At 31.4% G+C, this 25,371-nt stretch overlaps 1 protein-coding gene across 1 annotated transcript in view; it reads left to right on the forward strand.

Annotated features, from left to right (window-relative positions):
• The first annotated feature begins 18,472 nt into the window (after positions 1-18,472).
• LOC149575679 (uncharacterized) overlaps positions 18,473-25,371 on the forward strand; it is an 11,182-nt gene continuing 4,283 nt past the window's right edge. Inside the window, exons 1-11 of the mRNA XM_089816060.1 lie at positions 18,473-18,538; positions 18,620-18,734; positions 21,608-21,720; positions 21,828-22,004; positions 22,079-22,460; positions 22,545-23,144; positions 23,262-23,612; positions 24,072-24,175; positions 24,263-24,436; positions 24,557-25,028; positions 25,287-25,371. The exon at positions 25,287-25,371 is cut by the window's right edge and continues 206 nt beyond it. Of these exons, the coding sequence (XP_089672186.1) occupies positions 18,473-18,538; positions 18,620-18,734; positions 21,608-21,720; positions 21,828-22,004; positions 22,079-22,460; positions 22,545-23,144; positions 23,262-23,612; positions 24,072-24,175; positions 24,263-24,436; positions 24,557-25,028; positions 25,287-25,371 (2,639 nt within the window). The remainder of the gene's footprint in view (positions 18,539-18,619; positions 18,735-21,607; positions 21,721-21,827; positions 22,005-22,078; positions 22,461-22,544; positions 23,145-23,261; positions 23,613-24,071; positions 24,176-24,262; positions 24,437-24,556; positions 25,029-25,286) is intronic.

Genomic DNA, 25,371 nt, shown 5'->3' on the forward strand with positions numbered 1-25,371 from the left:
TCTATTTCCAGTTTCACCTCTTTTTCATCCACTTCTTAAAAATTAGAAACTTCTACTTTCTAAGACTATGAATAATACCATAGTAAAATATAATTTTGTGCACGAGCCCACCTACTTCCTAAAAAATAGAGCTTAAGCCCCCCTCATGGGACTGAACCATTGTACTAACGATGGGTACAATCAAGTCCGAAGTTTGACACTCTTGCGTGTCATATGATTCTTTTATGAGGGTTTAGTCATTTTAATGTCTTTTATCTACCTTGTAAGATAAATATTAATTATCATTTTCCCCTAATTTATAAATAATTTAATATTTCTTTTAACTGAAATATTTTATCATTATAATATAAATATCAATCAGTACTATTTGGAAAAATCTAATTTAAATTTCTAAATTCATATGTTTTATAAAATAATATAAAACTCTTTAAAATAATTATCAATTAGTGATATATGTCAAATTAAGAAATTTTATAAGTTTATGTATTGATATTAATACTTCAAATTGGTAAAATAAGTTTGTATATTATGTTTTGGAAATATTGCATATATTTAATTTAATAAATTTTGACAGTTATTAACAAATTTAAGTATAATATTGACGGTTTTATAAAAAAATAGACTATCAATTATAGCATAAAACAATGTAAAACCACTTTCTCACACGAAGACAATGAATGAATGAAGGTATTTTAATGACATCCATGAGACCAACCACCCTAAAGGATTTTTTTCATGTTCTTTTCAATGTATGAATCTGCTTTAAGAATATTGTTGTTTTATGTAGTCTTATTTCCTCAAAATCTGGTGTAATTGGCCCTCCTTCAAATTGTCCTCATATCTTGGTATATTGCACACTCAAAGATGAAGTGTCATTCCGTTTCGACACATCCTTTACTATAGTAGATGCATTTTCTTTCTTCCCAATCCTCCTTGGGCATTGTCCACCTCCCCATCTCACACCATAAATGATGGATCCTATTCGTAGTTGCACCACTCATAGCCCATTTTTACCTTTCATATCTACATGGAAGTAATCTTTAATCTCATGACACAAGGTGTGGTTGAACTCTTTCACATAGTGGGCCTTTTTCTTCCCTAATTGTTTTGTCCACATTACCGCTTTAAATTTTCCCAGCACGAACCATCTCTTCGTTGGTGTTAGGGCATTCTAGTATGTTAATGTCCCACTTAACTAACCATTTTTCATTTTGCTTCATCCACGTTTTCTTTCTTGGGCTAGCCCCTCTTCAACCACCAGTTTGGTACATGGTATGCACTCGTTCCCTTCTTTTTAATTTTTTCTAAAGCAATCGATCCAGAAGGAAGCCTCTATGCAATAGACTAAATTCCCCAAATAAATCATTTTGTAACGATTTAATAATTATTTTAAAATTATTTCAAAAGATTTTTCTAATTTTTATTTAATAAACAAATTGTAATAAAGGTAGTTCTATGGGCCATTTAGCAACTGGCGATCCAAGTAAATACGTGCATGGGGCTTGTTGAACAAGTTTAGGCCCACAGATGGGTAGCCAATCTTGACATAATTTTTATGGTCAAATTTGATTGCCAAAAGCTCAAGTTTTGCAAGCCATGTGTCATTATAGCTTTCCAAAAAGAGTGAATGAATGAAATTAAAAAGTGGGAGAGAATGTGATGCATTAACTTTGTCACAGTGAAAACACCGACTTTACTCATGTCATTACTATAAAATCTTGAAAACTTTAGTGAAAGTTCAAATTTAAATCTACTATCCAAAAAAGAATTAAAATTTTTCTATCTTGATCTTTAATTTCCATGATGCTTGGAGATGGTAGGGAAATTTTGAGCAAAAGAAAATAACTAGCACTTGCACTCGAAGGAGCAAGGGGTACACCGATAGTGGCAAAAGGTGGAAGTCTATATAAGATAGTTGCCCACGTATATTTTTTCCAAATAGTTAATACAACGTGAAAGGAATGTAAACAACAAAAAATAAATGAAACATTGTTAATTTGACATGGATAACAATCAAATCCAAGATAGCCGCATTCATATTCTTACATCCATATAAGAAATGTAGAAGAAAAAAGATTTATTACTTGTTGAAACTTTGTATGTTCACCAATTTTTTTTAATAATTTAAAAATTAAACTAAAACATAATACAAAACAATTTCTTTAGCTTTTATTAATTAAAAATTCTAATGAATGGTGGTCCCTACATAGACATTGCCTGAAATTTGCACCTTTCAAATTGAAATTCCTTTTAGCTCCATCAACTAGGTTCTTTAGGAAGTTTTTGCTCGGTTCATCAAGTTTCACAAGGTTACAATAAACATATAGGTAATTCAAGTTGTGTAGACAAAGCAAGCTACATATATTAATTAATCAATTTCATTCTACATAAACATAATAGTTCATATTGGATATATGCAAATATGCATAAATCAATAAATTGTACTGCATTGCCACAAAGGATATCTTTTCAACATACCTATAACACAACAACTTTATACATTAGGGAAAGATGATATTGAAATGCATAAATGTAGCTAATTAAAATTTGGTGAAGTAAACACACATAGATTCATATATATTAATGGAAAGTACGATATTTTGTACCTCTCTCCTTTATAGTGAAAGTTGTTGCAATTGAGACTTTTTCTTTCTAATAATGGTATATGGTTTGTTTTCATTCTTGAATATTGATCAAAGGAGAATGGTGGCTCTATACGAAGGTTGTCGAGTAATTTAACTCTTGATATAGCTATAAAAAAAACCTTGTATTTCTATTGACTAGTAAATTTGGACCAATTTTTTGACGTGTGGGTGGTCAAAATTTTAGCACTTCCATGTCAAAAGTCAAAGTCGCTAGAATTGCATCAAAAGTTTGACACACTCCACGGCTATTGATTTATCGACGAGCCATTCTACCAAAAATCATCCCCATCTATGTCACATGGCAATGTTGGACAACTAATTCAAAATGTCGACCTATCGACGTCAACCAGAGATGATTCAACGGGTTTGTTATACCATTGACAACAAACCCCATCGAAATATCAACGCCTGCCAGAGATGATTTGACGGGTTTGTCATACCTTCAATGTTAGTCTGTATCAAAATATTGAGGACATCCAGAGATGATTTGACAGGCTTGCCATACAATCGATGGCAAGCCACATTGAAATATCAACGACAGTAGAGTTTTAAAAAAAAATGAAATAGTCTCACTGTGTATCTAGCTAATAACATTATTACTAGACATTTTTTTATTGTTGACTCTTTTGATAGATTTTGTTGTGTTGAAATGGTACTAGTGTTATTATTGTATTATTAATAGGTCAATAATCTATTCCATGAACCAACACCCTCTTACTCTTTTTAATGATAACAAAACATGACTTGACTCCTATCAAATATTGGTAAGTTTGATTATCTCCTCATCACTATGAATAGAAGTACATCATTTTGAAATGAGCTATAGAAGAATATAAATAGGGTGAGGATAGGCTATGTTTAGGCATGATGTGGCTATATAGCCTGAGATAGAGCTTCCTGTCAGCTATGGATACAAATTCTACCTTGAACCAAGTATGAATTTGGCCACATTGGTAAAACCACCAAATAGACATTTAGTGAGGTTTGTTATAGGACTCTTGATAGATCCATTCAAAAGGAATCCATGGTCACAAATCTTTAAAACATAGTGCACAAAATATTAACATAGCCTTACTAGATATAAATATTAAAAAAGCTTTACTAGGAAAAAAGCATAAATATAATTAAATTCCTATTGTTGTGTAAGAAAAAAATATTTTTTCATATAGTGCATATGTCCAAATTAAAACAAAAATCTGTATAATTAGATTATACCAACAATGAAGGGAAGAGAAGACAATTAACCTTTTATGTATTGAGTATAATTCGACCCAAAGGTCGAGCAACCTTGATGATGAGATCTCTCCAGAACTGAAACCTAGCTTCCCACTTCGACCTTTTCCCACTGAATACCTTAAACCTTGTACTTGTTATCACATCATCATCCCAATCTGCTACTTGACTTTTTATAAACTCACCCACTGCAATCCCCATTAATTCCAGTAAGGCTAAAACAATTCAATCTCTATTTTGTTGATAGTTTCATACCTAATAACTAAAATTCACTCAAAAGCCCTTTCTTCTTAAGCTAAAGAATATTGAGAGATGAATATATCGATCAGAGCACAAGTTAACTGGAAAGATTATGAACACTTGTCTTCACAATTTCATTTCTTAGCCTTCTCCGTTGTCTTTGCAACCATTACCTAATTGAGAAAATCAACAAAGCAATAAGTATCTCCCGAACAACGGTTGAGGAAGCACATATCTATATCGGTGAATGAAGCTAATGAGAATTCTAATGGACTTTATAATCTATATTTTGATATCAAGTCAACACTATAAACATAGGAGTTTTAAAATAGAAACAAAACTATCATGTACAAACAATAAAAGTGATATTCAATGGAAGGTTGAAAAAGAACCATATTATTTGATTTCTATATCAAGACCATCAATAGTTTTACCATCAAGTTCTTTGATTGCTTTATCAAGGTCCTGTTACAAAATAGATGATACCCATTTAGCAAAGAACCACAAAATATGTACCATCCGCACTCAACAAAGAAACCAAGCATAACAACCATTATAGAATGTGAAAAAATAAGTCAAAAGAATACATCAGACCTCAAATCTGTTAAAAATTTTGTAATTTTATATCAATCAAATTGTAGCATCAGAAAAAAGAAGCATACTTATGAAAAATTATTGTTGTGACATCTGATTTTATACTTACAGCATGTGTCAAGAAGTGAACAAAGCCAACAAGCACAATACTCTTTTTGGATATAGAAACTCTTTCTAACTGCAGCCTTACACAAATATCTCAACAACTAGCTGAGAAAATTGACCATTTTCAAATTTTTATTTTATAATAAAGAATGAAGAAAAAACTATACCTTCCTAAAAGGTTCAAACAACTTTCTTAAAAGGTCTTCATTAGCATTGTTTGGAAGATTGATGACAAAAGCAATTTTAACTTGCATTTCAAAAAGAAAATCATATCAAATCAGAAATAGGTGATAGTTTCAATACATAATTATTTGTCTCAATCTTGTATGAAAAGCATATAACCTAATATGAGGCAGGGTCTGCTTGTAGTTCACTTTCAGCCCAGTCCACTATAGGATGACACTTGCCTCCAAGTTGAAAGTCTTGTTTTCTCCCAACTCAATAGGTTAGTTTAAGCTTCACTTGGTTTCAAGAATCCTTTCATATTCTCTACTTAGCAAGGCCAACCGCGTAAAGGTAGAAGCTCATTTGGCCTCTCCCCCCCACCACCTATAATCACTCTGAATTCCCCATTAACAACTAAGTAAATATTTCATTCATTCATTTTAGAAGTATATCATTGAATCATTATAATCACATAACATTCATTAATATGACATACAATTAATTAGTACGTATAAACATTCAACAATAATTTGTGAACACACATCAATCATTATATTCACATAGCATTCATTAACACAATATATAATTCATTAATACCTATAAACATTCATCAATAATTCATGAACACATCAATCATTATAATCACATAACAATATTCAATAACATGACATAAAATTCATTAATAAGCAATAGTTGTAAAAATTCATCAACACATTCATCATCAAACAAGGTTTCTAATATTCATTTCTTTTTTTGTTTTTTCTTTTGTTGAAGATAAAGGCTAATAGGCTCATCATGACTATCTTCGACATTCTTATGTGGCTCTTGTGGCTCTACTCTTATGACATGAGGCTTCCTCTTCTTTTTTCGAGGACAAGGTTGATGCATCCTTGAAATAAGAAATTAATGTGTTTAATTCTAAACATTTTTTTTTAATTTTGTAAGTATTTCATTAATCTAAAGAACATAATAGGGATTTTTCTTTACTTGATAGTGCCACATCATCTACTCTTTTTTTTTTTTCAGCCCCAACCTCAACATGCTCAACACTAACATCACACTATGCATACTCAAAAATTATCACATAAAGATTACACCAAATGTAATTTAATATGTTAAATTTTATTAATAATAATTACATGATTAATTTTCAATAGAAACTGAATATGTACCTATATCATTGTGATGCACATAAAGGTCTTTGTCATGTGTAGGATTCATGCCTTCATCATCATGAGTAAGATTTGTCCCAAGAGTAGTAGGCTATAGTGAAATGGCAAGTGTACATTGTTATCATTGTTAGAAATTAACATCAAATAGACTATTTCTCTTGAAGTTCTTAATTATTGTTAGTATTCATTAAGCCTAATTACATGAGTGTCAACCGGTGCACCAGAATCTTCTACATTGGTTTGGCCACTAGAATTTGTGCGGTGGTGAGAAACCGTTGTTGTATAGCCTTGCTTGAAGCCAATTTGTTTGTCCTCTTCTGTGGGTGCTAGATTAAATTCAATGTCCTGCATTTTTTGCATAATATTATCAATATTGAATGTATTGATTATTTGTAATTTATATTTAAAAAATTGATATGAAATTTCATTTACTGCTACTTACAAGGCGCGAGTGAATTTTCATATATCCACTAGAGCTAAGATAGTGTTGACCAATCTTCTCTTTCCTAGCTTGTGTCGCCTTTGATGTGTCCTATAGCCTGTATATGTAAACTTTAATATATTTTAGAAATATGTGAAACAAAATTATTTCTTTTTCATATTCCTTAAACCAAAATTTGTTTGAACCCACCAATTTCCTAACAAGTAACCATTATAACTCATGAAGATAGGGGAGGTCTAATTATTTTTTATTTAACTTGTATCACCTATTTTGTTTAAGGAAACTCCCATTTGTGAATCTTTTCTTTATAATATATATAATTGTACATTTACCTTCTCCAAAAATAATTGAAAAGGGTAAAAGTACAAAGCAAAATCTAGAACAACTCTTTTAATATTTATGCATGAATGAAGCCAATTTTTGCCTGGTTGAAGCTCTATTATGGAAAAACATGCAAAGATTAGTCAAATTGATTGCATGGTAATCGATTCCTTGTTGTATAGGTCCTCATATGATTAATCATATTGTTTTCTGACAAGGTATGTTATTTTTTAGAGAATTGCTCTCATTTCATATAAATGTTCGTCATAAGATGGAAATAACTAACATCATTTCGTAAGATCTGGGTAAAAGTGTGTTCCAGTATCTCTAATTACGATTGTTTTTATAATTTGCTCTTCTTTTTAATTGCTCAACTATACTTTTTTGTTAGATATATAACTATAATCTTTTTTAAGTCTATAACAATAGAATCATATACATGTTAGATATATAACTGTAATCTATGTATTTAATCATGTACTACAACTTCTCTTCTAGAGAATACCCAAACAATGAACAATATGCCTAGTAAATCTTTCATTCAAGTTCCAAAAGAATTAGGTTTTCAAAACAACCATGGGACAAACAACAATAATCAAGGTCTTGACATATATGTAGATAATGGTTGCAATGTAGTTATTGGAGAAAAATTATATGGTCAAATAAATAAATTTTTTACTCCTTATCTTGACAATAGTATCTGCATACCCAATTTGGCTTGGGCTCCAATAACTAGTATAGTTTATCCACAAAGAAATTATAAGTAGTTTAATGTGGGTGGTGTTGATGATGGTTATGGAAATTATTTGTCTAGTTTTGATGCAATTGTGGGAAGCAATGTAGGAGCTTCTTATGGAAATGGAATGGTTGAACAAAGCTGGAATAATACATATAATCCATATTCATGGAACAAACATAATGTTGATAGTGAGATTTCAAATATGTTGAAGGGATGCATGCATAATACTTTTGGGGAACAGTTGTTTAAGTTCCAGCTTGGGAATGCTTATGGACAACATCATGATGGATAATTCTCTTCAATAACAAATGCTTTCTCAATCCTAGGAAGAGAATCCACTCTTTTAATAAGGTGGTATTATGGTTTGCAAATCAATTATTTCTTATCTATGAAAGATTTAATTTTACAAACTATAGTGTATGTATAAATTTTGAAGTTTGATTGAAATACTACTTTATATGAACTAGTCTCTTTGAATTTTTGAGATATCAGTTCCTTGTTATATATGAATGATTTTACCATAGTTAAAAAAAAGTATAAAATTTGAGTTTTTGAAGTTATCTTAAAATCTTTTCTGAATATGATTGTTTTCTAAAATTTTGGAATGTTACGGTTGATAAATGAAGTTCATTTTATTATAGCTTAAAATTAATGTTTGATTTATACATGGGTAATAGTAGTTTTTCTTCAACTCTATGGCATATTCTACTTAGCTCAAGTGCATGATTAAAGTAAGGGTCTAATTTATGAAAGGGTATTAGTAGTTTTCACAAACTTTAATTTTTGAAGAGGCCATGTTTTGGTTAGTAAATAGTTTACAAAATTGTATACATGTTAGATATATAACTGTAACCTTTTTTAAAGGTGTATATCTAACATAGAATATTATCCATGTTAGATATATGATTACAGTTATTATAATCAAGTCAACCATTTTAATGAATAACTAGAGATCACTAATTTGTGCATAATTATATTAATACTACCACATACCTATTTTTGTCGGGTGGTGGGTTAATTCCTTTATCTCTTAGTCTCATCTCTTTTGCATCTTCAATGATTTCATTCCAAACCATCTGTGGCAACATAGGAGGATGCTCATACTTTGGGTTGAGCTTTAGAGCCCTTCTGTACTAGTCTAGATCATGGTCTTTAGATGTTTGCAAGATTTTTTAGAATTCTGATTCTGTTCAAAATGTTTGACTAAAGAAATCCTCTATAGTTTTTATGAGCTAATCTTTTAATTTGGGGCCTTGCTCATTCCACCTTTTAACAAAAAGCAAAATTTATAGATAAAACAATTAGTTCAAGATATGTACATTGAATATATTACAACAAATGGATGAATGAAAAAATGTAGTAACCAATTATATCAAGTTGTGCACTTTTTACATAATGTGGGCCCAAATATCTTCAATGTTAAATCATAAAAAAATTCATAAAAAAGATTGTTTCCTACAAAATCATCATGGGATCATTAGTCGAAAATGAGTTATGAATAAGTAAACTACAATTACACTCTAAAGAATTACAATTTTAAAGTACCCAAAAGCTTAGGAAATTTTAAGGGAATTTATCTTTCTCAGCCATCAACAATGATGCCTCCAACGATCCAGTAGAAGTAACACGAGTTGTTCTAGGAAAGGTTGGTAAATTATCACCAATACTAGTATCAGATTTGTCACCATGAGAAGGTGTACCTGTCCCTACACAAAGTTAATCAATATCATACTATACTCAAATGAACAAGAAAGTACACATCATATCATATTTAACACAACAAAATGTAGCTAAATGAGAATTTACCAGCTCTAGTTGTAGTGTAACGCCCCGCTTGGGAACCCAAAAGAAATAAATCTAATATGTTACAAAGTTTAGTAAACAATTTTTTTTTAAGTTTAAACAACATTAAAGTAACAATAATGTGAAATAAATATATACATACACATCAAGAACATGTAATCAATTACAAATACAGTTTCAATTCCTCAAGGGTTCCTTCAAGTTGGGTCACATTTAAGAAAGTTTTATTAATAAGTTTAAGTCTCAATTACATTGTCCATAATCATAAATGAATAAACACATACATAGTCATATAAGAAAATGCATAAGTACAACTAATAATATGAAAGAACATCTAATGAATAACATCCACTGCACATGTTAGTGTATGTGAAAATAGATACAAGTACATCAATACACAATATAATATCCTGCAAGATCTCAAAATACATGATACATAGACACATCAAATGAATAGAAGTCTTCAAGATAAGAGGAAGAATGATAATGGTACCATTTTATCAATAAGCATCCAAAATTTGTCAATCTGAGGGGGACCCAAATGGTAAGAATACACTACCTCCCAACCACGTGGTCCCCTAACCTGACTCCCACTCCCACCGTGCAGGAGAGATAATGTACAATCCACACACAGATAATCAAATTATAAAATAATCCTAGGCGAGGAATCCTGATAGCCAAAACTACTTCAAAGGTAACACATACTACTCAAGAAGATAAGATACTCCAAAAGAAAGAACACTCAAATCAATACCAACACCACATAACAAAACATCATTTATAAACCAAGAATAGATCAAATCACCAAAATCATAAGATAAAGTCAACGAAAGATATCCACCTCAAGACAAAAGTCACATGCCAAAAGTACATCAACCATAAATCACCAATCACCATCAATGAAATTAAATAACCACATTAAATACATCCAACAAGTACACCACCAGGGGAAAAAAAAAAAAAAAAAACTACAGAGGATACTCAAACTACATTCTAGGGAGTGTCATCACATGGTCAAACTACTTGAGTTACCCTGGATTGATCTCTCAATAGATCCTGGACCCTCAAGCATTGAGTTACACTGAACTGGTTACTTTGAACTCTAGACCCTCAACATGATATATGCAGAACTAGAATACCCTCTCAAGAAGATGAGGCAAACCAGTATATTATCATTCCATTCCCATCCTTAGTCTATACAAGCACTCAAGGCATGGGCGGGGCAAATATCTCTAACTTATCTTTTTAGTGTGTTTCTCCAAAATATTAATTACTAGATTATCACTTATTACATAATTTACAATAGGTTATCCTAGCACTGACCACTTTGAGTCCTGGACCCCTATTGTAAGCCACTCCTGTAGACATGCACCTAGACTATCTTACCAAAAATCACAAACTATAATAGTGTCACATACCACAAGAGTAATATTAATCAAATTTGGTTCCTTAACAAGCAACCCAAAGATAACATTGGTTATCAAAACCCAAATTCTCATAAATGTTCAATAGCATAAAACTCATAAAACATAAATCTCAATTGAAATTATAAAGTTCATCGTGACATCCCATCAAATAATCATTAAAGAAATCTCAAAAATGCTTCTAATTCACATCCTAACTTGGCCAACTAAACAACCCACAAAGAAAAACCATCATAAAAATAAACATCACAAGACTATAAATAAAATAATAGAAAACACATAATTTTTAGTCACATGATTTAATGTCATCAATATCTCTTGTTTAATTCGGGTCATAAGGATGTGTTTAGAAGCAAGGTAAGAATATACATGTCAATATAAATTGTTATGGCAATATACTTATTTAAATCAATAAGTATTTATATATCCAATCTCTTCACATATAAAATATCATGCAATATTATCATGTTATTAATTTAAATAATCTTGAATCATAAATGAATTAATTAATAAAATAAATGTATATTATTAGATTAAATACTAATATCAATTTCATTTCTAAAATATTAATTTGAATTCTATTTAAGTCCAATATTAACGTTTAATTTTCCTTTAATTCATAATGCAACTAGAGATAAAATTATAAATTTAATTTAATTATTTATAATTTCTCTCATAAAGTCAAATAGTTATTAACTAAGTGATTACAAAGTGAACTCTACCACAACTTCTCTTAAAATATAATAAAATTATAAATATTTATTTATTAACTTCCCTTTTGCATTAATAATTATAAAATCATTTATATGCAACTAAGAGTTTAATTAAACTTAAATAATCACTAATACTAATATTCACTTTATAACTAAATGGATAATATCTATTTCATTTTAAAAATTAAATTATTATTATTATTTTAAATAAATAAACTTAAAAATAAAACTATATAAAATAAAAATACACGTGTAATTAGTATTTTCGCATGTCTTTGATCTCTCAAATCATGCAACCATACTATACTTAGTTTTCTATTTTTAGCATATTTGTTTTCACATGCATGTAACCCTACTATACTTAGCTTTATATTTTAGCACAATTGTTTTCACATGCATGTATCCATACTATACTTAGTTTCTATTTTTAGTATATTTGTTTTCACATGTATGCATAAGTTCAGTTAAAACACGCTTTCCTCTTAATTAATCTTTTTTCTTTTTCCAATAAATTTTGTGATTAAATTATTTTAGATATTAGAATAATATTTATCCATATTCATGATAATCGCATAATTATAATGAGAAATTTAATATTGAAATCCTAACTACTCAATTTATTGTTTTCTTCCAATTTCCAATAATCAAAATTTTCTTTATATTAGAAAGGGTTTTATAACAATATAGTCACAATAATTTTCTACAATTTTTTTATAATTTTCCTTGGTCAGGTTTTATTGATTAATAAGTTTTCCTATTTCAAAATCTACAATATAATTCTTTATTCAATAATCAATACAATAAATTAATAAGCAATATACGAAGTAAATAGATTTTTCAATAAAATTCTACAATGGGTTTTCAAACCCTACCTCAAAACCATAGCTAAAATCTGAGATAATTTGTGAATGCATACAAATCTTGACCCCCTGAAACTTTCAATAGTTCTTTTGATCCAATTTTGAATTTTGCTCCCCAAAACCTGTGTAATTTCAAAATGAGCTCTAGATCTCTGATAAAGAGTTCTCCCCTAAATTAGGGCTCTGACTATGTAATCACGAGAGGGAACTCACCGATCAATTATTGTTTTACTTTATTACCTTTTACTTTTTCTTTTTCTTTTTTTCTTTTTTTGTTTTTTGTTTTTTTTTTTAGACTGCAGGAATCGGTGCAACACGGCCCCCCTATAAACTGCAGTGCGCCTGGTAAACTTTTTAACGTGACCGGTAGCGCTGACGCGACACGCCCACCGGTACCACGAGGACGAAGGAGACTAGAACCCATGACCAACCCCCTGCAACAGGGAAGATTTAGCCAACCAAGCTAGGGATTACCTTTTACTTTTTCATGCACAACTCTTTTAGATATTTAATTACAAAATATCTTAATTCAAATAATTAGCTCTCTTTAATTGATTTTTGAAGTATTTTTAATATTATATTTATTAATTTAATTAATAAAATTATTTAGAGTTTATTATTAAAATAAAACTCCTAAATAATTATCATTAAATTAAATAAATATAACTACGCCACTATTAGAACTATAATTTTATCTTTAAATTTTATTCTTTTATATTTTATTTTCCTCTAGTTTGTTAATTAGTGCAAGCACTAATTAAAGCATAGTTTATTATTTAAATTAATAATAAGAACCAAAGCTCATTGTTTAAATGCAACTCTAATTTAATGATTATTAAATAAATAATTATAATAAAGCAATATTAAATCTGTAAAATTTTAATATTTTAATTATCTCTTTGTCCAGCTTCTCAAATTAGACTTTTAAATTAAATTTTTAAATTGAAGTACATATTTAATTAATTTATAATTAATTAAATATTATCATATTCTAATTTCTCTTAAACTAATTTTTTAAATTTAGACTTCTAAATTAAGACTTTTAACTTAGAGCACATATTTAATTAGTTTTTTAATTAATTAAATATTTGCATGCTTTAATATTTTCTTTTTAATCAAATAATATTTAATTATATGATTAACCCAAATACTATAATTAAATCATTTACCAAATAAATCACATAGCAAAATTCACATAAAAGCAACATTACCAAAACAGACCAAAACTCAAAATCAAATAGCACAGACAAAGATAAACTCGTGCATTTTAAAAAGAGTGGAAAGTCAATTACAAGTCCTCTTTGCAAGACAAATATTTAGGCTATGGCTAGGATTGGATCTAAACATTATCTCCCCATTCTTACCATTGAGTTATTGTGATAGGGCACGCTCATCTTGACAATTCAAAAAAGTCGATGCTCGGTACCTATATTCTGCATAAAAGATGAGCATGTACATGTATATAAATATATCTAAACTAAACAAGAAATGGAAGGGAGTGGTACATTGTGGAGATCCCAACTAGCAGGTGACTATGAATCCCTCCCTTAACCACATCAAACACGTCAGACAAAAAGATAAAATAAACACATGCAAGTATGGGGTAAGTATCATAATAATCACAAGTCAAACATCATATCATCTCACATTGCTATGAATGAAATCTCATTTATTAACTATGAATAATTAAAGCATCATTAATGCACTAGTAACCACAATCATTAAACAACACGTGAAATATAGTCAACCAAGTAGTCATCACCAATATATCACTCATCCAAGTCATGAAATAATATCATAAAACTATAAATTTAACATCTTTAAAACTAGCCAATGCATAAAATTGACCTAAAAGAAGTTGGCAATTAGAACATAAAAGCAAACTACAGGCGGGCATTACATGTAGCAGGTGTGGATGTTTGCAAGCTCCTTGTTGTTGATCCTACAATCAACAATCTTAGAGTGTTGGTCAGCCTCGTGGAAGTAGGCGTATGGAAAGCAGTAGCACTTGAAATACACACACACACACACACACACACACACAGAGTATTGTCTTTTTAAAATATAGATTGCAAAAACATGACAAAAGTTATATAAAACTGTCAATAATAATCATGAAGAAAATAAAGTCCCTTTTGCTGATTGAGAATTGAAATCACATACCTGCAGGACATACATTAGTACCCTTGTCAAGTGGAACAACTTGGTGTGGTCACAAAAAATCCTATAACAAAACATGCATATTGTGGTTCATGATCCATAAATTAGTATAAAATATAAAGCTTTATTGAACTATTGTCCTAGTGAAAGACTCCTTGTTGCTTACTTCTAGACAGCGTGCTCTATAACACAATTCATTTCTTGTCACCTATTTCTCTTCTGTTAGATTTGGATCCATCACAAGCCCAAGAATTAGAAGATTGATGGTCTTGAGGGTCTTTTTACACATGGTTATAGGGTCACTGCTATATGCGATGTCATCATCACATAATACTATGACTTTCATATCAACTAGTAGTTGTTGTTGTGTAATGTGCTCTTTTCCCTTTCCCCAAGAATCAAATTGTGACAAAAACATCAATAAAACAATCAAAACAAGTCCAAAACCTTAACGAAAGTAGCATAATAATATAAGATTTTGTAAAATTATAGTTGTATAATTTTTTATATAGAAGGCTTACCTGTGCTGGAGAAGGGGTGGGAGCAATATCCCTGCCTCTATCATCCAATGGATCAGTCATGTCGCCCTGTGATGTAAAGAATATATATAAAAACATCAGCATAATGAAAGAATAGTCAACTTAGGAAAAAAAAACTTATTATTAAAATGGTATATTGTATATTGGAGTTGTAATTGGAAGTAATTAGTTTAAATATTACATATATTATACTTACAAGTCCCATGAAACTAACTTTATTTGTATCTATGTGATTCAAATTGTAATCTATTAGCAACTCTTCCCCTAAAGATATTGATTTTATCGCACATACAAAAACATTATTTCCCTCATGCACCTTGAAAATGAAATTGGGTCACTTATTATTTGACCCAAGATGCATATTATTTATAAAACCTGTAATGTTCCCTGTTGCTTTTGGCCTTCCATCAATATACACAACAAGGTTAGGATCAAGAAACACTAGGGGGTGGGGGTGATGGGGGGGGGGGGGTTGTGAATAAGTGTTGTAGAACTTTCAAACCAATCAAGAATTTTTAACTAACCATAAATTATGCTATCCAAGGGTAAAGATATACTATATCATCCCTACTATGCCAAGAAATTGAATTCATTAAACAATGTATACTCAAATAAATTAATGTTAGATGTTCAACAAACAATGATGAAAATCAAGAAGGTTAAAATATATTCCTCTTGTTGGGAATAAGAAAAATTGAATATGTATGCAAGCTTTATTTGCATGCCAAATAGTAAAATATCGGAAGAAAATCATAATGTATGATGTCTCTAAACTCTTCTCAAGTATATTGGTCAAATTTGGAAGATGAGATCACAAAACAAACCTACATTATCTATCAAGAATTCATCCCACTAATTTAAATTTGAAAGACGGATTAGTAGTTCTTGCAAAGAATGACTAGAATCAACATTTTTTGGAGAAGTGATCTCAATGTATGTCATGCTACTAGACTACCTATCCCATGATGATGTCTCCAGACAACATATTTGAATACAAACCCCTCAAATTGAATTTGACAATGTTTGAATGCAAGATTTCTTGACCTTATAATACTAACTCAAAAAAGAAGAATGTGAACCTTTAAATCTAGATGAAGACTGATTAAAGTCAAAGAACTATTAAGACATGTCTCAATATCATCACAAATATCAAGATCCACCAACTCATAAGTTTCATTTATGTAGTGTCAAATGGTAGGTTATCACAATTTTCTATCTTGTTTCAGTTTTTTAAATCTAGATCAGGACTGATTAAAGTCAAAGAACTATCAAGGCGTGTCTCAATGTCATCATATTAAAGTGTGGATAAAGTATGCACATATACATTAAAGAACCTTAAAATATAAGAATGTGTAGAATGCTTATGCTAAATATGTGTTATTTAGAGAGCGTTTTGTCAATATGCAAAATTTCTAGGGATGTCCCCTAGGTGTCCCCTATCCCTAGGATAAGGATGCCTAAACAAATAATAAGGGATGCATCCCTGGATAATCTAGCTAATTGTATAATACAACCCTCAAAAGTATCATATCAAATTCATCTATATGCAAGTAACTAGATATTATTTTAGATAAATTCAATAAGTTAATTGCAGGGGCAAAAAAGAAAAACTCATAACATAGATACTAATCCAACAAAAAAAATAGAAAGGATAAGTTAAAGAAATAAAGTCATGTAAAGCAACATTTAGGCTTATGTTTTTGGGTCCAATGTTAAGGTTTCAACAGAATTTCTCCTTTTGTCTACCTTCCCTATTTAAAAATGTAAAATTTAGTAAATAAGAAATAATACATTGATAAGTTTTGAAACTAATCCATAGCATATACATTCCACTTGTTATAAATGCTTTAGAATAACTGAGGGGAGGGGGGGGGAGGTGAATCAATTATTCAAGGTCCAAATATCCAATTCAAACTTTTACTAAGTGTAGTGAGCCCATTCAACCATTCATTCATCCAAGCTTAGACATTCCTATTCAGCAAGTTACTATAAATCAATATGCAAGCATAACACATGAAAAGATCAACACATAACATAGTGATTTATGTGGATACCCAATTTGGGAAAACCCACCAGTAACATGCTACTCAATTCTCACTCTTCTGAAGTGATGCCATGTGAAAGGCATGCCCTATTAAAGGCTTACAACACACTGTTAAATGTGACCTGGTTAAAGGATTTAACCACCCTGTTAGAAGTGGGCTTGGTTAGAGGACTTTAGAACATTCACTTGATATGTCACCATGTTAAAGGATTTACAAATGACTGTTAGGCCAACCTAAGTCCATAGGATTTTCCTTCTACCCTAACTGATACCATTGCTAGAGAGTAACAATAAGGGGTTTAGACTTGATTACAAAATACAACTCAACTTGTAGATCTCAGATCATTTCTCAGCTCATATCATTGCCTAGCTTTCAATCTCTGCAACTCCTAATAGCCAGCCCCCCTTTCAAGCTTAGTCTCCTTGAGTCTCCATGATCAATGTACCAGTGCAACCATATCTTTCTGAACACTTGTCGAAGCAAAGTCTCTGTGCTCTGTTCTTCCTTCTCTTAAATGTCTTCTATCATGGCCCTGACAGTCTTTGTCTGACACTTTGGAATCTGTGATTAGTTTACTCTTTTGAATGGTTTGGTACTTGTTAAAATTAGTTTTATTCTAGTATTATTATGTTAACTCTTCGAAGAATTCATATATTTCTCAAAATCTGATTCTCAGATCACATGTTTTAGGTTTTCAGCTTTGTGTTATATTCAGAATCTTATTATCTAAATCAATCCAGATTCAGGAATGAAATTTTTAAAAAATAAATAAAATCAATGTTAGTATGGTTTCAGTTATACCTTTGATTGATTCGCACTTTGAGATTTATATACATATATATACATATAGTGGTTTTAAAAATAGTGTTAGTATCTTGGAATATGTTGTTGTTGATTTTTAAGTATGTATATATATGTATATGTATATGTATATGTATATGTATATGTATATGTAATTATGGTATATTTATGCACTTGTATTTATATTAATACAGGTTATAATTATACGTATACATGTATATATACTTATTGATTAGCAATGATATTCATGTTAATTAGGATTAATATTAATATTAATATTAATATTACTATTAATGTTAGTACCTAAAACTAAGTTAGAAAGAGTTAATACCTAGACTTTCTATCGATTGAATTAAACTAAGTCTTAATCTAAACTTATGCCTAGCCTAAGTTTTCAATGCTTAAACTATACTCGGCATAATTCTGGACTTGGCAAGGGGTTTTGAGTTTTGGAGAAAGGCGGCATTATAGATGCAATTAATTCTTGCAGGTCGTATTTTGTACTTCGGCCGCCATGTGTTGGAAGAGGCTAGGAAAGTGAGTTTAAGGGATAAGTTTGTTATTATGAACATTGAATTGTTTTTTTTTTATCTGTCATTGTGGTTTGGTGATTTCTAGTTCTGTCCGCCATTGTTGGGGATCATGGTAGTTCTGTGGAACGGGTTCCTCTGCATTTTCTATGGGAAATTGATGACCATGCTGGAAATTTGTGATTCTCCCCAGCCTTATAGAGGTTCATGTTTTCATTTTTCTTTGGGGTTTTGTCATTTCGTGGTTTTATTTTGTTCATTATCATCTCTTAAAAGGTTTCATTGGTTCTATGTGGCAAGATTTTGAGAGATTGAAGGTTGGGCTTCAAATTTGGAAATAGAGGGTTTCTCCAAGCATCTTTGTTGTGTTTCTTCTCGCACTTTCACAGGCAGGGGGCTTTTCCTTAACTCTATCTTATGGTTAATATTACGTTTCATTTAGATTTGTGAATGTTGCATATCAAAATTTGTTATAAACCCAGAATCGGGTGTGTGAATAAAAATGCACTGTTCTTGTGTTTGCAATGAGTTTATAATGATATTATGGGTGTTAGTGAAATTAAATGTTGTTTAGAATGGATTAGAAATCAGTGATTTTATGTTTCTCGCAAAACGTAAATGAGGGTTTCTCAGCATTTCAAGGCAGTCTCTTTCTATGCAGTTTTTGGTTGTTTTGTGGTTGGTATTTTATAGAGCCACTAGGAACTGTAGATGGCCATTTAGTTTTACAGTTCCATTAAACATTCTTTCAATGATTATACTTTTGTTTTAAGTTTTGGTTTTAGAAAGCATTTAGTGAATGAGAAGGTTACATAGGAAGTAACCCAACTGCTGTATAATCTCATCATTTTTATGTAATTAGGTTCTAAGGATAATGTTTCATAACTATGTCATTGGTAGCTAATGTGGGTTTCAAAGAATACTATGTTTTTCATATCTTTGTTTTCATTATATTTCAAGTTGTATGTGGCTCGGCTATGAACACGGGTTCGCAGTCTTTGAATCTGTGACTGTAATCCGAGGGCATAAAAGTGTAAATGGGGGTGAGTAATTTTGTCTACGGCTTGATGAAATTGGAATTTGGAATTCATTTATGTTTTTTTTAAAGTCATGGGTTTGGGCAAATTTGTGTTATACAGCCTATTGTGTGTTTGAATCAGTATTCATTATGAACTATATTCACGAACTGAAATATAGACATTAGGCCAAACAGTTAGAATTGATTTCTAAAATATGGTTGGATCTTTACGTAGTCAACTTAGATTTATCATGTTTTATTTTAAATGCTGGAAATAACATGGAGATTTAGTCGATGCCCTGACTTTCTATGATGTTTAGTAATCATAGATAACTGCAAAAAAGTTTCTGTCAATATTTATAACTTAAGAGTTATGATGATATTTGGAATGGAAAGAGGTATTTTGTCAAACAAGTTTTTAGAAATGAATAAGATTGATATTAGGGCACTTTGTGTGTCGCAGATTTAAATAGTAAGGTGATGTATTTGAAATAGGAATTATAGTTTTTGGTATCAGCAAATTTTAAAATTAACAATGGAAATGATTATGATTTTATTTTAATTTCTAATTGTAAATTCATAAGGCTTAAGATATATATATATATATATATATATATATATATATATACACTCACTTACCTATACCACATACATACATACATATATGTATCAACATATACCTATTTCCTTATGAATAGATTTTTTTAGAATTTAAATTTATATTAATATTCAAGAGGCTACTGTGATTACTAGTCTTGGAATGGAAATTGATTAGTTTTCATTTTCTGATGTTTGTTAGTAATAGCATTTGCGGATAGTTTTATTTCTAGTATTTTAAATGAAATGATTATTTTGTGAATCTTTGGAAAGTTAATTCTTTATTACCTAATTAGAATATAGTTGATTGCAGTTTGATTGTTTGTGAAATTTTGAGGGGACAAGGTTGTTTTTGGTAATATGGGTTGTGAAGTGTATGAAAGGATACAAATATGGTTTCATTTGGTTTCATATGATATTTATGTTGCTGATTCAATTATTATATTGAAGCAAATAAAACAAGTGTATTAGTTGGAATTGGAAAATTAATCTATGTTTTCTTCCAATTAGTATAACTAGAATTATGTGTATGTTAGATTATGCAAGTGTGATCCTTTAGATTGGGTGGCTGTCATAAAGCGAGTAACTTGTGGCGATAGAAATATGTTGCCGGATGCCCTCCGACACTAGTCTAGATCCTTATGGGAAATTTTATGACAGTTAGTTAATCAAGTGGTAATATTTAAAATTTCATGGGTTGGGAATCATATAAAAAGATAAGAACATTATGGTTTCACCTGACATATTGAGTTCTACGAGTGGCTAAACGTAGATTCTTATGTTGACACCCATGGACTACTGGATCATTACCTTGTCGTATTCTATGTGAGTTTATTTCTGCATATCTACATGTAGGAAATTATGTACTTGCTTTATGATTGATTGTGAAAATAAAATTGTATTTTCAGTATATCTGTTATTTGGATTAAATGAATATGGTTTTGTTATAAAATCTAACATGCAGGTTTACTAGAGATCTTTTCAATTTATTCAGTATACTAAGCCCTGTTTGGTGTGTTGTGTTTGTGCTGATCTGATTACAGGTTCAGGATATGTTTGATTGCGGACCTAGAAGAATTGGCTGATTAGCATTTAAAATCATAGATTAATTTGAATGTATTTAAAATGTCACTGTTGTACTTATGATAAGAGTATCGATATGATTAACTTTCTGATGTAATAATTTGGTAAAAAAAAATACATTGTTGATTTCGAGTACTTTAATGTACCTATTGTATTAAGGTTATTATAATCAAATGGAGATTTGTTTTAAAAAAATTGTTCGGGTTTTAATCTATCTGTATTTTATTTATTTTTGGTTGTTATTTTGGTTTTGTGATGGGTAGGGTATTACATTTGGTATCAGAGCTAGGTTGGGTTAAAACACTCAGGACTCAATAAGTTTAATTAGGGGTTTCATTATGCTTCCTATGAGATTTTAATTAAATCTCTTTTGCTTAGGAATTTCAGTATGCCTCTCGTTACACGAGGAGCACGGGGATGAGGTATCCCTAATGCTAATGCCGAAGCAGGCAGAGGCAGAGGTCGTCGTAGGGGCCGCGATCGTGGCCAAGGTAGAGGTCGTGGCATAGGAAGGGGTCAAGTTCGTCAAGAAATGCTTGATGATGAAATTCCTCATGATGAAGAGCAAGGAGGATTTCAAGCTGATATTCTTCAATAGATTCTTGGACGTTTGGATGGGATTGAAGCTAGGAATAAAATTCCTAGTTGGGGAGCAAATGCTCATGGTTTACAGATTCCCAATGCCAATCAGGGTGTAGTAGTGGATCCTATTATCAGGACTCAGCTTAAAGACATCTCTAAGCTCAAAGGTCCATATTTTAATGGAACCAAGCTGGTAATGAAGCTGAAGCTTGGCTTCTAAACATCGAAAGATGTTTTATATTGCATGATTATCACACTAATGTGAAGGTTCGATGGACTGCAATGCAATTAAGGTCTTTTGCATCTATTTGGTGGGAAATGGAATTAGAACACCTTGGACTTCATATTTCTCAAGTCACTTGGGAATTTTTCTTAGAGAGGTTTCGAGAAAGGTTGATGTCTGAGTTCTGGCAGCAAACCAGGTCTGAGGAATTCTTTAGCATTTCTCAAGGAAATTCAACAGTGGAAATGTTTGAAAGAAGATTCTTTCAGCTTAAGAAGTATTCTAGTTGGAATGAAGGTGATAAACCTTTAGTGCAGCACTTTATCCGGGGTTTAAATCCTAGGATTGGTGAGGAAGTGAGAAATTTCAAACCTAAATTTGTTAAGGAAGTTGCTAATCAGGCTAAGCTTGTTGAAATGAAATCTGGTTTTTCAACCAAGAGTGTTGTTAACCCATCTATTCCTAGCAGCAGTAAAAATTAGAAATCCTTCAGGGATGATTCTAAGGCAGCAACTAGTGGCTATGGTAGTAAATCCCAAAAGAGGAAGTTCAATAAGTTTACCAAATCAGACAAGGGATTTAAGGTCCTTGAACTACCTAAATCCATTAAGCCTGCTGAAAGTGTGAAACAGAGTTTTGCACCACCACAAGCAAATTCCTCACAGGATAAGAGCACAAAAAGAGGAGCAGCAGAATGTTGGCATTGTGGGCAGTTGGGTCATTTACAGTGGAATTGTCCTCTTAAAGGCAATAATCAAGGGAGGCCAAGAGCATCGGGTTCTGAGGCTACTGTTGGAGATTCTGGAAGGAACCACTGTATTTTTGCTATTGTGGATCATAATCAAGCAGAACATCAGAACACGGTGATTGAGGCTAAAGGTACTTATCAAGGTACGAAAATTCCCATTTTATTTGACTCAAGTGCCACTGATTCTTTCATTTCTGCCAATTTGGTTAAACTTTGTAATATTCCTGTGAGAAAGTTTGAGTTGGCATGGCAAGTTGAGTTAGCTTCTGGATCTAAGGTAGAAACTGGACTGATTGCGGTGGATTGTGAAATTCACCTTAAGGCATTTACCACTTTAGTAAACCTCAGAGTCATTTCTCTAGGTACCTATGATGTAATTTTAGGAATGGACTAGTTGGATCAGCACCACGCTGTAATTGATTGCAGCGAAAAGATTATTGAATGCATTGATGATTTTGGAGCAAGTAAATTTATATCAGGTATTATGAGACCTATTTCTTTTAGAATTATATCCGCTAAACAACTTCAAAAGTGTTTACGAAAAGGCTGCAAACTGTTTGTTGTTTCTGTTAATGATTTTTCTGAACCTTTGGTTAACCAAACTAGTTTAGACCATCCATTACTGAAGGAATTTTTAGATATCTTTGTAACAGAGATTCCGAGTATTCTACCCAAGAGAGAAATAGACTTTAGGATTGATCTTGTGCCTGGAACTGAACCAATTTCTAAAACTCCTTACCATATGACAGCACAAGAATTGGTAGAACTCAAAGTTCAACTTGAAGAACTTCTTGAGAAAGGGTTGATTAGACCTAGTGTCTCTCCTTGGGGTGCGCCTGTTATCTTCATTAAGAAGAAAGATGGATCACTAAGACTATGTATCAATTACAGACAGTTGAATAAAGTTACTATCAAGAATAGGTATCCATTGCCTAGGATTGATGACTTATTTGATCGAGTGAAGGGTGCTAAGGTATTTTCTAAAATTGATCTTAAATCTGGGTACCATTAGATTAGAATTCAAGAAGCTGATATCCATAAAACAACTTTTCAAACTAGGTATGGGCATTACGAATTCATTGTTGTACCTTTTGGTTTAACGAATGTGCCATATGAATTTTTGAGTCTAAAGTCCTTCCTTGATAAGTTTTTAGTTGTCTTTTTGGATGACATTCTGGTTTATTCTAACTCCTTGGAGGAGCATGAACAGCATTCGAGACAAGTTTTTGAATGTCTCCAAAGGAATAAGTTTTATGCTAATCCTGATAAGTGTGACTTTTTCAAATCAGAAATTAGTTACCTTGGACACATTATCACAGGAGATGGAATAGTTGTGGATCCAGCTAAGATTAGAGCTATTGTAGAGTGGCCAGCACCAACAAACGTGTCTGAAGTGAGAAGTTTTATGGGTCTAGCAAGTTATTACCGAAGGTTTGTGGCTAATTTCTCGAAAATAGCACATCCTATCACTTCTCTTCAGAAAAAAGGTAAGAAATTTGTTTGGTCAGATAAGTGTGAAGAGGCTTTTCAGCATCTTAAAGAACGTCTAACTAGTGCACATATATTGGTCGTACCTAATCCTTGTAAAGAATTTGTGGTTTGCACAAATGCTTCATTGGATGGATTAGGAGCAGTTTTAATGCAAGATGGCAGGGTGATTGCATATGAATCAAGAAAACTCAAGGATCATGAGATAAATTATCCTACTCATGATTTGGAACTTGCTGTAGTAATGCATGCGTTGACCAAATGGCGATATTTTCTCCTTGGACAGAATTTCGAGTTACATAATGATCATAAAAGTCTTCAATACATTTTCACACAACCAAATCTAAATGCACGGCAACGCAGATGGATGGAATTTTTGTGTGAATATAACTTTGAAGTTAAATACCTACAAGGAAAAGAGAATAAGGTGGCTGATGCACTTAGCAGAAGACGTCATGAACTTTCTTCTTTAACTCTCTCAATGGATTTGAAGGAGAAAATATTGCAAAATCTGATTACCGATCCTTGGTTTTTAGATGTGAAGGTTGTTATAGATAGTGGCAGCACGTTAGAGGGCAGATTTGAAGGTTACTCTATCAGCACTGATGGATTGCTGACCTGCAGAGGTAGTATTTATGTTCCTGAAGTTGGAGAGCTTCGAATTTTGGTAATGTATGAAGCTCATAAAGTGCCCTATTCAGCACATCTTGGTGTTAAGAAAATGAATGCTGATCTTAAACAGCATTATTATTGGCCAGGTATGAAAAGGGATATTCTAGATTTTGTTGCTAGATGTTGAGAATGTCAAAGGGTGAAAGTTGAACATCAGCATCCTGTTGGTTTACTTCAATCTCACAGTGTGCCTGAATGGAAATGGGATATCATCTCCATTGATTTTATCGTGGGGTTACCTTTATTAGCTAGGCGACATGATTCAATCATGGTTGTAGTGGACAGGTTAACCAAATTTACACATTTTTTTCCTGTAAGATCTTCATATACTGTTGCATCTATAGCCCATATTTATATGGAACAGATAGTAAGACTACATGGGATTCCGAAGAAGATCATTTCAAATAGGTACCCAGTTTTCACATCTTC

The sequence above is a fragment of the Cupressus sempervirens genome, chromosome 2 (assembly GCF_028749045.1).
Source record: "Cupressus sempervirens isolate cs-2001-9-10 chromosome 2, ASM2874904v1, whole genome shotgun sequence".
In the NCBI taxonomy this organism is placed as follows: Eukaryota; Viridiplantae; Streptophyta; class Pinopsida; order Cupressales; family Cupressaceae; genus Cupressus; species Cupressus sempervirens.